Genomic DNA, 15156 nt, shown 5'->3' on the forward strand with positions numbered 1-15156 from the left:
TTTGGCTAGTCTGGGGCAATTATGACTAAAAGCAGTTTTCTTTAGGAGTTTCCATGTGAGCAGGAGGAGAGGAAATATTTAACCATGGGAAAGTTCTATGGAATAGTAAAGACATCCTGGCCCAGTGTTGCTGGGTGAATTTCACTGAGAACAGGTCTACAACACGGACACCCCATTAGGGCTGCAAAACATTTGCGCTTGAAGACCACTTTCCTGGAAGGGCCTTGGATTACCCTTGCCCACAGGATCTATGTAGAACTTACTTTTTTGCTGAACAGATGTCCATCCCAAACAGGGTCATGTGTGAGGCAATGAGCGTCCTGCCTTGGACCCGGAAGTAACAGATTTAGGGATCATCTCCCCACCCCAACCACCCCACCCTTCCTCTCACCATGAGATCAAGTAAAAGAAAGAAAGCTAATGTTCTCCCACAATACCATTAAATATACCTGATTTACAGGGCTCCCATTTAATACAAATCACTTACCTAGTGTGCCAAAAAAATCATTTCCCAAAAAAGGAAATCCGGGTCTATTTGCTAGAACTACCATTCTAAAATCAGGATGAATTACTATTACATTTTCTCTCCCATCTACATTAGCAGGATCTGGAAAACAGATTGTTAGAAATGTTTTAGTTTTTGCCATTTATGAGCCAAACAATAGAAATCTGTACATCTTCAAAAAAACACCGAAGTCTTTATCAGCATGTTGCTCCACTATGAGAGCTCTAGGCACTATAATTATTTTGTTTCATAAACCTAGAGGAATAATCGTTCCAAGCTCAACGATGCATTGAATATCTCAGGACCAGAACAACTTGTGCCTTCAGTAAAACTTGATAAGGTTGATAGCACAAAATATATCCACTAGAAACCCCTTGTAGAGATTTCTAGACGTTGCCCTGTGTGAGGCAAGGAAAGAGATCTGGGGCTTGCCCTCCTACAAAAAACGCTGTCCACAAACTTGAAGACCCCTGGGAATCTGTGAGAAGCCAGAGCCACGTGTACAGAGAATGTGCAAACTGGCTCAGGCTGGGCTTCTCCACCTGCTCCCTGGAAGTATATCTTCATTGGTACCACAGGGAAACTTCTCACAATAACACAACCAGGATATTAATTTAAAAAACTAGATACTATTTCTTTTAAATGACACCCTAGAGATTTGTGGTCACCTAGCATAATTCTGGTATTATATCACTTGAATACTGAATAATTACTTCATTCACACTTAAATCTGTGCTCTAAATCTGTTTAAAAGAAAAACACCACGTCTATTTTCATCACACATATAGCATTGTATTGACTAACAGTGAAGATGTACTTCAAGCACAGCTTTGCTCTGAAAAGTAACTGTAAAAATTCCAATGTTTCAGTTTTTTCCTCCAATGATTTCCACTTGATGAAATTCCAATGATGAAATTTTCTCAGCTTACAAGTAAAACAGCAACAACAACAAAAAAACACACAAAGATTTTTGCTAACTGCCAGCCCTGAAAAAATTCAACCTGGGATCCAAAACCTAAGATACGGATCTGGCAGGCCAAAATACGTTCTGAGGAATAGGACTGCACAGGTGTAACCAAGAGCACAATTTGGTCAAATGCATCCTTATTACTGGAAGTGATGAAGACAGAGCTCAACTTGATTTTTGAATCCCCAGCCGAGAGGGTTGCCAGTTAGTAAAAACCCCTTTTCCCCCATGTAAAATAACAACTTTTCCATGACAATAATAACTGAAACACTAACGTGGTGTCTCATGGGCATGTTTACAGAGTCTCTCTGCAGGGAAGTACTACACTTAAAACTCTAATTGCTAACGTTTGCACAGCAAACATTTTTTCGACCATTAGACTCTTTTGTAGTTATGGCTTAACAAATGAAATTGCTGGAATATGGCAACATACTATGTTTTACCGTGGACTATAAAAGCAACTTACTGGCAACAAGGCGCCTTCCATCCGACAGAACCATTTCTCCACTTTCCACAAGAGTTTTTAAAATACAGGTGACATTTGTAGGTGCTTTGTCTGCCTCATCGATAACCAGAATATGCCCCAACTTGACTGATTTCACCTAGAAGACAGAAGAAATGGACACTGTCATATATATATATATATATATATATATATATATATATATATATATATATATATATATATATACACACACACACACACACACACACACACACACACATATATATAAAATTTATTATACACATATACACACACACACACACACACACACACACACTGCAATATTGCTTTCTCAGTTTCTTCTAGTAACATTTTGCATTTGCCCTCTATAAGTTAATATAGAAAAACAGACAGTAAGTGATTACTAATGTAATATTAAAGCATTAATAAATTGTTGCTTAAAAAAACTGATGAAAGAAATGGACACTGTTAATACCAAATATGTGTGTTTTCAGTAGGGCTGTCAATTAATCATAGTTAACTCATGCGATTAACTCAAAAAATTAATCACTATTAAAAAAATTAATCATGATTAATTGCAGTTTTAATTGCACTGTTAAACAATAACAGAATACCAACTGAAATTTATTATAAATATTGTGGATGTTTTTCGACATTTTCAAATATATTGATTTCAATTATAAACAGACTACAAAGTGTACAGTGCTCACTTTGTTGTATTATTTTTATTACAAATATTTGCACTGTAAAAAGGTAAACAAAAGAAATAATATTTTTCAATTCACCTCATGCAAGTACAGTAGTGCAATCGCTTTATTGTGAAAGTGGAACTTACAAATGTAGATTTTTTTTGCTACATAACTGCATTCAAAACAAAACAATGTAAAACTTTAGAGCAGGGGTAGGCAACCTATGGCATGCATGCCAAAGTCGGCACTCGAGCTGATTTTCAGTGGCACTCACACTGCCCAGGTCCTGGCCATCGGTCCGGGGGGGGTCTGCATTTTAATTTAATTTTAAATGAAGCTTCTTAAACGTTTTAAAAACCTTATTTACTTTACATACAACAATAGTTTAATTATATATTATAGATTTCTAGAAAGAGACCTTCTAAAAATGTTAAAATGTATGACTGGCACGCGAAACCTTAAATTAGAGTGAATAAATGAAGACTCGGCACACCACTTCTGAAAGGTTGCCAACCCCTGCTTTAAAGCCTACAAGTCCATTCAGTCACTCACTCAGAGAAACAAGTTTGTTTACATTTACTGGACATAATGCTGCCCACTTTCTTATTTACAGTGTCACCTGACAGTGAGAACAGGCATTCAACATGGCACTTTTGTAGCCAGCACTGCAAGATATTTACATGCCAGATATGCTAAACATTCATATGCCCCTTCATGCTTTGGCCACTATTCCAGAGGACATGCTTCCATGCTGATGACATGCGTTAAAAAAAATAATGCATTAATTAAATTTGTGACTGAACTCCTTGGGGGATAATTGTATGTCTCCTGCTGTTTTACCCGCATTCTGCCATATATTTCGTGTTGAGGCAGTCTCAGATAACCACCCAGCACATGTTGTTCGATTTAAGAACACTTTTGCTGCAGATTTGACAAAACGCAAAGAAGGTACCAACATGAGATTTCTAGGAATAGATACGGCACTCGACCCAAGGTTTAAGAACCTGAAGTACCTTCCAAAATCTGAGAGGGATGAGATGTGGAACATGTTGTCAGAAGTCTTAAAAGAGCAACATGGCGATGCACAAACTACAGACCCTGAACCACCAAAAAAGAAAATCACCTTCTGTTGATGGCATTTGACTCAGATGATGAAAATGAATGTGGGTCAGTCTGCACTGCTTTGGATCATTATTGAGCCGAACCCGTCATCAGAATGGAAGCAAACTTCTGAGAAAAGTATTACAATACTCCTTTGATAAGCCCCAACCCTGTATAGTTCACTGAGAATTGACTATTGCAGATTTACTTCTGTTTAAATATGTATACGCGTGCATGCACAATCACACATATGTAGCTATATGTATGTGTATAAACAAACACAATGAATTGAAATAAAACACATTTTAGTCTTGTGTATGAACCCCAGCTTTGTTTTCCTTTCTATTTTTTAATTAAAAATAGGTAAGTTATATTTTAACTGTGAATCTGTGATGGAGATCACAGAAGACATGAACTCCGTGACTTTCTGGGATCTCCGTGACTTCTGCAGTGGACAGTGCGACTGGCCCAAGGGCCACCTGAGCAGCTGGGGCAGCCCCTAGGGAGCCGCACCGACCGCTGCTCAGGCATCTCCCGCCCCAGCAGCAGCAGGAATTTGGGTGTGGGAGGGGGCTCAGGGCTGGGGCAAGAGGTTGGGGCACGGGAGGGGGTTCGGGGTGCAGGCTCTGGGCAGTGCTTACCTCCTGGACCTCCCTGGAAGTGGCAACATGTCCCTCCCTTGGCAGTCTCCACCCATAAGCGCCACCCCCGCAGCTGCCATTGGCCACGTTTCCTGGCCGATGGTGGCTGCAGAGCCAGTGCTCAGGGCAGGGGCAGCATGGAGAGCCCCCATGGCCATGCCTCCACCTAGGAGCCGAGAGACATGTCGCTACTTCTCGGGAGTCGCGCGGAACTTGGTAGAGAGCCTGCCAGCACCGCTGTCCCCCCAGCACCAGTGAGGGTCCTGGGCTGGCCCCCTGAGCACCCGTGGCACCCCAGGGCTGCCCCCTGCCCCAGAGCGCCTGATTTAGTCAGGGGTATATAGTACAAGTCATGGGCAGGTCATGAGCCATGAATTTTTGTTTACGCCCATGACCTGTGCATGACTTTTACTAAAAATATCCATGCCTAAAACATAGCTTTAATTACAGCCAAGATTTTAAAAATTGGATGCCTAAAGTTAGACTCCTAAATCCATGTTCAGGCACCTAAATCAGTGGCCTGATTTTCAAGAGCTGAACTCTCGGCAACTCTCACTAACTTCCAGTGTTCTTCTAACAGAAAGTCAATGGAAACTGTTGAGTGTTCAGCATTTTGAAAAATGGATGTGTGGGCAAATGCTGCTGGGAGAGAAGACCTCATCTATCATACCAGAGCCCAAACTCTGTGAATGGCATGACATGCAGAAACAGATTCTCTTGCATATGCGCACACCATGTGCCTGTGCATGAATGGTGGTTGTGCACACATGGAAAAGGCTTTGCAAACATGCAATGCATTGGCGTGTATGGAGGAAGGGCAGCAGGTGATACTGAAATGAAGAAGGAATGCTAGAAGAGATGCCACTGCTCTAGGGTGAAGGTGAGGTGAAGCTGCCGTGACAGACAAGAGTGATACTGTTAAAGCAGAACCAGGCGGAAGGGGGTGCTGCAGCTGGGAAGGAGATGAGGAGGTTGGGCAGGACCAGATTCTGCTGATTGTGAGGTATGATGAAAACTGTAGCTAACATAAGCAGTCTGGGTCCTGATTGCTTGGGAGGATGGAGCAGAAGGCAGTAAAGGGTATAGGGAGTGGGGCACAGGTGTTAGGAGTCTGAGTCACTGGGTATGTAGGATGTGTGTTTAGAAACTGGAAGGGAAACATCGGAAAATTTCAGTGCATCAAGTAATTCCAAAATGAAATAAATAATATGCTCCTTCTGCATATCAGATACACCAAGATCCCAGAATACTACACTGATTGGCTTGTGGCACACAAAATGTACGTGAAATAAACAATAAGAAGTTGTCCAATACTGCCAATAATGTCTTGCCATATTTGATTCTGTTGCTGAATTATAATATTCTGATGAAAGTTTACAGTACCCAGACCACAGGGATAAGAACGTTATAACTTAGTCCATTATTCCTTGGCCTTTGTGGAGCCTCCAATATATTTTTTAACATAGATTTTCAAATCTACAAATATAATTTAAATACTGACCAGTGGTGAGTCTTCATATGTAATACGGCCATCTGTAACGGAAGGCTGCAGAGTAAGGCTCTGTACAGTAGTATCCCTGAGATTAAAAAAAATGTAATTGGAGACAAAATAAAACTGACTTTTATTCATAAACTAAAAGGAAAAAAATAAAATTGAAAGCCCTATTTGGGAGCAATACTGCAGAATTTTCTCTCCTGTAACAGGAAAAGCAACAATAAATGAAAAGCCCACAAACCATTATGCACCAGAGTACAGAAACTCATGGAACCAATGTACAGGGTTGAGTAACATAGTGATGTCATGTATGAAGAGTAATTTTATTTTTAAACTTCATGAGGTACCAAAGTGGTAGGTGCCTGGGCGCCCCAGAGAGCCTGACTTTTCCACTCCACTTTCTAAGACCCATAAGAAGAAGTGTACTGAGGATGATTAGAGAGACCATTGCCACGATCCCTAATTGGTCAGAGAAGTTACTGTTTAGCAATCTCTCTTCCTCGCTCAAGGTTTTCATAGCAATTCCTTGCCCCTTTGAACCTGGGAAGTGAGAAATCTAAACACTGAACCCCATCTCTCCCATATGGAAGTGAAACGTGCTACCACTAGTTCTGGGTAAAGCATGCATGTTTTAAACTATAATTTTCAGGAAAAATTTCCAAATGTCAAAGAAATCCCCTCAGATAAAGCAAACTGCTTAGCAGTGTCAAAGTGAAGTCCAGTTAATATTTTAATTGCCCTGGTCCATACTACTATCTCCAAGAGGAAGTGAGATTAGAAAAAATAGTTCTGACCAAAAAATAGTTCGTTTTTCAATTTTTACTATCTGAACTGCACCAGATGGAATAACTATTTACTAGCACTTGATACATCATTGTATCATAAAGTGCTAAAGTTAGTTGTTGTTTTTTGCTTTTTAATGTTTAGTGTTCCTTTCTTTCCAAAATAACATACATTTAGGGAGGTTTTTTTTAAAACAGTCTGATGAAAATGTGTGGAGAGTATACCCTTTAATTTCAGTTAGTACAATCGACTTCAATTAAAACTAAATGTGTAGCAAATGAAGAACAGGTTGTAGTTCAGGAAGGTCAAACACAATATCTCTTTATCTGATTAAACCACAAACCTTATTATGAGCTCTGATTTAACAAAAATCATGCTCACCTTCATAGCCATCTACTGAATCAGAATTATTTGCTTAACCTAAGGTTATTCGTCACTCAAAACTTCAACCTTAGATTTATCTTCAGATTTTGTAACACATTTGTAAAAACCAGAAAGAACTCAGATAGGCTTCATAGACACAGGAAATCAAATATAGCACTGTTTGTAGTAAACTGTAAAATGGAAAGCATCCAATTTTAGCTGAAATCTGGAAGTAGTTAACATCCAAATCTGTCAGTAGCATTTCTATCCCCAACAACTACTGCCTTATTTAACAAAGATCATAATTGATCAGCCCTAACGTCTCTGCTAAAAACAAAACAAAAAACCCCAAGCAAGACCATAATAAAAACACAAACTGCTAATTAAATCTTTGCAGCGGGGTATTTTTTTTTTTACAGATAAACGTAACATGAAACATCACTTTCCTACTACCTTAACCCATTTCTGTCTTGCAAGAGAAATCAATACTAGATGCAGCAACAACTTCAAAGAATAAAAGGTTTCCATAATAGTTCCTTGGTTGATCACCGATTACTTGTGATATAGGCCAAATTCCCAGATGCTGTAATTAGGCATAAATCCACTGAAGTTATAATCTTTAGTCCAAACCCATAGTGCCTTAAGGGTACAAGCATTTTATGACACGTAAACCATGCCAGTCAAGGACTAGAACACACACATCCAGTGATCAATTAAATGAGTTTTCATGAGTTGTTTGAAGGATAAAAGGGAAAATACTTATATACTAACAGGACTGTTCAAAGCATAAAAGGGTACACAAGAAAGGCACAAATATGGGAGCACCACGGGAACAGGAGACAAATTGAGCAATCAGGAGGAAAGCCTGGACAAAACATGAGGCACGGGGAGGCGGTTACAGAAGGCTTTGAAGACTACAAGTCTGACCTTCATAAAAAAGGGAACCACTGCAAAGACAAAAGAGGTGGGGAGATATACAGTGGTATTATGAATGGGCATAAGAGGGTATGGGCAGAACTGGAAAAGAGGAAAGACAAGAGATCAATAAGTGCAACCAGTGTAAATAAGAACAGTATATTAGCTGGTTGTAGTTAATCATATGGCTCCAGTTTGAAACATCATCTGATATATTAAAAAATGGTACCCATCTACAGAGTGCTCAAATCATGCTTTATGTCATGCTAATTAACACAACTCCTCATAACATAATTTTCAGCTTAATTTTCTAGTGAAGACAAGGAAATCAAGACTGAAAGTAGTGGGAGGAAACAGAATCAGGTGACAGAGGGCAGAAATGTTTTAATCATCCGGGAGCCTGCAAAATGTAGAAAACATTTAGAAGCAAGAGGAAGACCAAGGACAGAGTAGGCCCGTTACTCAACGAGGTGGGAAAGATAATAACAGAAAATGTGGAAATGGCAGAGGTGCCACCAAGTAATTCCAAAGTGAAATAAGAAGAAGGTTGGTGGTGATGATTGGATGTCTAACATAGTGAATGCCGGTGAAAATGAGGTAGGATCAGAGTCTAAAATAGGGAAAGAACAAGTCAAAAATTACTTAGACAAGTTAGATGTCTTCAAATCACCAGGGCCTGATGGAATGCATCATAGAATACTCAAGGAGCTGACCGAGGAGATATCTGAGCCATTAGCAATTATCTTTGAAAAGTCATGGAAGATGGGAGACATTACAGAAGACTGGAAAAGGACAAATATAGTGCCCATCTATAAAAAGGGAAATAAGGACAACCCGGGGAATTACAGACCAGTCAGCTTAACTTAAATCAATTTGCAAAGATAATAAAGTGATAAATAACAGTCAGCATGGATTTGTCAAGACCAAATCATGTCAAACCAACCTGACAGCTTTCTTTGACAGGGAAACAACCCTTGTAGATAGGGGGGAAGTGGTAGATGTGGTATAACTTGACTTTAGTAAGGCTTTTGATACTGTCTTGCATGACCTTCTCATAAACAAACTAGGGAAATACAACCTAGATGGAGCTACTATAAGATGGGTGCATAACTGGTTGGAAAATCATTCCCAGAGAGTAATCAGTGGTTCACAGTCATGCTGGAAGGGCATAACGAGTGGGGTCCCGCAGGGATCGGTTCTGTTCAATATTTTCATCAATGATTTAGGTAATGGCATAGAGAGTACACTTATAAAGTTTGCAGACGATACCAAGCTGGGAGGGATTGCAAGTGCTTTGGAGGATAGAATTAAAATTCAAAATGATCTGGACAAACTAGAGAAATGGTCTGAAGTAAATAGGATGAAATTCAATAAGGTCAAATGCAAAGTACTTCACTTAGGAAGGAACAATCAGTTGCACAAATACAAAATGGGAAATGACAGCCTAGGAAGGAGTACTGCGGAAAAGGATCTGGGGGTCATAGTGGATCACAAGGTAAATATGAGTCAACAATGTAGTGCTGTTGCAAAAAAAAGCAAATATCATTCTGGACTGTATTGGCAGGAGTATTGTAAGCAAGACACGAGAAGTAATACTTCCGCTCTACGCCACGCTAATTAGGCCTCAACTGGTGTCCAGTTCTGAGCACCACGTTTCAGGAAAGATGTGGAAAATTGGAGAAAGTCCAAAGAAGAGCAACGAAAATGATTGAAGGTCTAGAAAACATGACCTATGAGGAAAGATTGAAAAAATTGGATTTGTTTAGTCTGGAGAAGAGAAGACTGAGAGGGGCCATGATAACAGTTTTCAAGTACATAAAAGGTTGTTACAAGGAGGAGGGAGAAAAATTGTTCTTCTTAAACTCTGAGATAGGACAGGAAGCAATAGGCTTAAATTGCAGCAAGAGTGGTTTAGGTTGGACATTAGGAAAAACTTCCTAACTGTCAGAGTGGTTAAGAACTGGAATAAATTGCCTAGGGAGGTTGTGAATCTCCATCATTGGGGATTTTTAAGAGCAGGTTGGACAAACATCTGTCCAGGATGGTCTAGATAATACTTAGTTTTGCCTTGAGTGTAGGGGACTGAACTAGATGACCTCTTCAGGTCCCTTCCAGTTCTATGATTCTAAAATAATTGTAGAATTGTTCCTACTGGCATGCAGGAGTTATAGCATGTACATAACACATTCCAATATCTCCTGATAAAAAAAGTAAATCTGAAGAAAGATAGTTTGCATGGCATTAGAAAGTACCCAGGATAGCCACAAAGCAATTTCCAAACCTCTTCTCAATTCCCTGGCTATTCTCCATTCCTTCCCTTTTTGCAATATTTTCAAAAAGTATTTTGGGGACTTGCAGTTAATCAGGAAAGCTAAATGTCTGGCATAGCCCAGAATTAATTCTAGTGATTTCCCTCCTGTCCCGCAGATCAGTATAACCAAATCCAGTATGCCAAAATCCAATATTTTCTTAGCATACCAGGTGCAGTAGATATTAACAACCTGTCAGTCTGCTGGCATTAGTCTTTCCTTTCATAAACATAAAATATGCAGTAAGGCTTCAATAATTTCCACTTTTCTTCAATACATTTAATGTGGATTACATGACAGAAAACATATACAAAACTGACTCATGTCTTTCAGAAAATCTCCATTTTGTACTGAACTACATTAAGGTAGAGATATATACATTAAGTGACTACAGTTGAACCTTAGTTACAAACACCAGAGTTACAAACTGACCAGTTCACTACACACCTCATTTGAAACCAGAAATACACAATCAGGCAGCAGCAGAGACCAAAAAACAAAACAAAACAAAAAACCAAACAACAAAAAGTACAGTGCTGTGTTAAATATAAACTACTAAAAAAATAAATAAAGGGAAAGCAGCATTTTTCGTCCGCATAGTAAAATTTCAAAGCTATATTAAGTCAATGTTCAGTTGTAAACTTTTGAAAGAACAAATATAATGTTTAGTTCAGCGTTATGAACAACCTCCATTCCCAAGGTGTTAGTAACTCTGAGGTTCTACTATATGCTATATTTGAGACTTCTCAACATTGCTGACTAGATTTTTTACAGCTACAACTATGAATAACTGGCATTCCTGTCACCAGGTTGCAGAATTTCACTCCCCACATCAAATGACCTAAACTCGCAGTTTTCCTAGTTGACGTTTACTAATTAGTATCTCTCAACATTAGCCAGGCTCTCACAGAGACATGAGCAACGGAGCTTTCAGCCTCATCACGCTCCGCACAGAAGCAAGGAAGTGGGAACATAGGAGCAGGTGAGAAAAATGGTCTAATAAATTGTCATCCTGTTTAACTGAGACAATTAGTTCTGTCCTATTAAAAGCAGAAACTGAAATGATGTAGTGTCATTTCCTACTGGCTTATTTTTGCCTCTACAAAAAGAAAAACCCATCAGCTCTTCTCGATCATGATGCTGCTGGGTTCATGACGGTGTCTCCAAAACTCTTGTGGACATTTTTTTCCTTACTCCATCCCACGATTATCATTGTTTTCCTTCTTGTAGCTAAGCATTGCTGCTGGTGCTTTGTTTAGCCCAGATTGATTTTTTTCTGGAGTTTACACATTTGTTCAACACTAACTTGTCTCAATTAGTTACAATCCTGATTTTGATTCCTAGTATCCAGTGGAGTAGCTGTAAGACCTTGGAAAATCCCACTAGCAGAAGCACTTATTGAACAGATTGTTTGATCAAGTACTGGTGGTAGAAGAGAAGAGGTAATCCCTCTGCTGACTCTCTGACCATTTTCTTGAAAACTATGTAAGTCTTACAAAAATAATCTATTTTGAAAAAAAGATTCTTGCTAAGGCATATTTAATTACCTTAATTAATCCAATTACCATGCCCATTCAATTCTGCGGGCAATTTAAGCACTGAGACTAACCAGGGCGCCAATTAGTGCTAAATGCAATATTGCCTTTTTTAAATGCAGTCACTTCTTCACTAAGGGACTGGATCAAAATCACTACTTATCTCAAACAGGCCACCAAAGGACTGGAACAAAATGACTACCTATTTCACACAGGTCACCAACCATATTGGTCATTACCAATCTGGATCATAATTCAAATCAGTCAACTAGAAAAATTCTCCGATTTTCCAATTTCACCAAGATATTAAGTCCTCTAAGCAACTTATTTGAAAATAAGTGGAAAATTTGTTACTTTCTGGGACTAACTTCTTCCCCCACTGCAAGACTACTGGGTTGATCCTCTCTTACTGCAAATACCAGGGGCAGTACAGATTTGTTCATCGGGTCTGTGGCTTGGCCACATTCCTTCCACCCTCGCTCCAGATGAATATTTCTAAAGCTGTTTGGAAATGCTAAATCCTTAATAGATGAATAAGGAATTACTGTTTAATATTAAACTATAGGAATGGAACCTGAAGGAGCCACATGAAAGACTTAACTTGAGTGGGCAAGGCTATGGGGCGAGATCAGTCCCAGACTGATATCACTGAGTAACAAATTTTCCATTCTGGATCCTGATCTCTTCCCCATTCTGAGACATATGCGATGTAAGGAAAAATTACTTGAGGAGGAGAGAAAGAAAGAGAGAAGTAGGACAAAAGAAAATGTTCCCTCTTCCATAGAATTGGTATTATTAGTGTATTCTGAGCACCTTCTTGCTGAATGATGTTTCCACAGAGGAATGAATGTCAAGCTAGTAATGCTTTATAGAAGCATTGATGGTGTCCAGGTGACAGCTTTAGATTTCTTCTGTAGCGGCTGATGTATTTTCCACCTCGGACATTACCAGGGAAGTGTTTGAACAAGCTCTGATCCCTTTTATAATTGGCTTACATTCAGCTAAAAGAAAAATAAGCATATGATACTGTTTAACTGAGATGGGAGAGTCAGAGGTTGAGGGTATGTTGTAAGGAATCCAGAACAAACATCTGGTTTCACTAGAGTTAATCTTTTTATCTTGAAAACAGCAGGAGAATTTTGTCCAAATCCTTGTGTAGGCTGAGAGGGTGGAATGTTAGGAGAATCTCTTTGGGAAATTATCCCTTATCATTTAAGGATCTACTGCTCAACCGTCAAATTATTAGGCTCAGGTAGACTAAATTTAGATACAGGAACAGGCCACGTGATTCAAGATCCAGCCTGCTAGGAAGATGGAAGGGAGGTCTCTCAGACAGCTGCCTCCTCTCCAGCTGGAGGTGATGACATTGATCACTGTTTCTTCCTTTATTATCTTTCAAATCACATTTCCTAGTAGTGAAAGGGGAGAAAGCAGAGGACCTTATTCAGCCATTTATTGAGGCAGAATGTATGTTCCTTCCAGTATACTTTGGTCTGCTTTCATGATCAATAATAGTCTCATCATTGTATTTCATCTGAACACAAATAAGTCATTCTGGGGTGACCGAGGTTGGAGAAATATTTATTAGTTCAGGGACTGTTTTGAGTTGTCTAATTGCTGAGGGCTAAGCTACTCCATTCTTGTGTTTAGTGTCCCCCAATTGCTGTCTTCTCTGCGAAGTTGATGCTCTGGAGCCTGTGTGACCTTAACCCCGTTCTCTGTGTGCACTTATAATTATATCCCTAAGATTCCTCAGCCAGGCTATTATCACTATTTCAGCAACACATTTTACTTGTTTGGCATCAGCAGAACTACTTGTGCTATAAAAGGTACAACTCAGCATGAGGAAGATGGCAGAACCAAGCTGTAGCAGGGTGGTAACCCCGCTCCAGTCCAGAGAGGGCTGTGGTTGGAGAAAGCAGCTTTTAGGCTGAGCTGATTGGGGGAAAGTGGCTGCAGCTGGGGCCCAAACAGACTCAGCTGGCCCTATAAAGGCCAGGGCAGTCTCTCTCTGAGTGCAGAGAGAGAAGGGCCTGGCTGCAGCAAGCTAGGGATAGCGTACTTGAGTGGAGCAGGACTGGGGACAGGCTGAGGAGCTCCAGCCTGGATAGCCCCAGGCTGCGGCCTAGCGGAAGGCCAAGGGGTACTGGGGGTTGCAGAGGGCAGCCCAGGGCTAGGCCCAGGCAGCAGGTCCAAACCCTCCTTGCCAGTGATGAGTGGCCTATACTGCAGTCTGCCCCAGGGAGCGGGGGCTAGTTGGTGATTGGCAATGGCCTAGTGCTGAGGCAAGGTGGGGATAGTGGGTTGGGGTTCCCCTGGGAGGGGAGACATAGCGTGTGGGTACTGCCAGGGGGCAGCACCCAGAGCAAGGGGCACCGGGGTCCTGGGAGGGACACGGGAGCGGGAAGGAGAGGACAGGTGGATCACCGGCCTGCCGAGGGCGCTCCAGAGGCTGAAGAGCTAATTCCCTGGACGACCAGCAGGAGGCACCGCAGGGGTGAGTCGGCTCCTCTTATACAAGTCCATAGAAACTATATGTCAAATTAACCTTTCCAATCAATGTGCCATCTTCAAATGGGGAAATTATATATCCCCTCCCTGCCATTTTTTAATTAAATTATAATGAAATCATCTCAGCCTAATTGCTAACTCCTCAATGAGGGAGATGTCCTTCTACAACTCCCACATTGTGTGTAAGAACATGTTTCACTCAGTGAACAGCTGGAAACACTTAGATCAACTTGAGAGGAAAGTGAAAATCTCTGCCTTTCTATCCTAATTGTATTTCTCCATGACTGCCAAACTGCAGCAAATTCAAGCCGAATTCAGCTTCTAACAAGGTAAATAAGCTCTCTAGCAGCTGGAATCTGCCAATTTCAGTGCCAGTCAGTCAGACAGTTTATGAAAGACTAGTGATGGGAATCGAAAACACAAGCTTGGACAAATGCTTGCAAGTCTTACACTGCAACATTACAATGACTGAAAACGTACACAAAAATGGAAATAACAGTCACATGATAGTCACTGCTTCAATGCAGTGAAGAGAAATTTATATCACAAAGGTACTATTGTTAATGTTTATTTCCCATCTCATAAATTGTTCAAAGAATAAAGCGCAGTTTTAGGCTATTTTGTTCAGTGATGCATGAACAAATATAATAATAGTTTAGACATGCATTTCTACTACTCAAATTCATAACAAAGAACAGATATTTATTCTTTACATGTCTGCATAGATTACAGCAACAATGACACTTTCAACTGGTACATCAAGTATAATATTGTCACTTAATATTTCTTCCTTACTTTGGCATAATTGTCTATAAATGTATATAATTGAACCCCAAACCTAAAACTCTATAAGAGAACAATTTAAGAAATTCTCAG

The 15156-nt window shown here is 40.1% G+C and overlaps 1 protein-coding gene across 3 annotated transcripts in view; it reads right to left on the reverse strand.

Moving 5' to 3' along the window:
• The window catches only part of VWA8 (von Willebrand factor A domain containing 8), a 300653-nt gene that overhangs the window by 108328 nt on the left and 177169 nt on the right, over positions 1–15156 (reverse strand). For all 3 annotated transcript variants that reach the window (XM_065581171.1, XM_005301483.4, XM_065581170.1), the window contains exons 22-24: positions 5871–5946; positions 1939–2074; positions 488–607 (exon numbers count right to left, since the gene is read on the reverse strand). In XM_065581171.1, the coding sequence (XP_065437243.1) occupies positions 488–607; positions 1939–2074; positions 5871–5946 (332 nt within the window). The remainder of the gene's footprint in view (positions 1–487; positions 608–1938; positions 2075–5870; positions 5947–15156) is intronic.

The sequence above is a fragment of the Chrysemys picta genome, chromosome 1 (genome assembly GCF_011386835.1).
Source record: "Chrysemys picta bellii isolate R12L10 chromosome 1, ASM1138683v2, whole genome shotgun sequence".
Lineage (NCBI taxonomy): Eukaryota > Metazoa > Chordata > Testudines > Emydidae > Chrysemys > Chrysemys picta.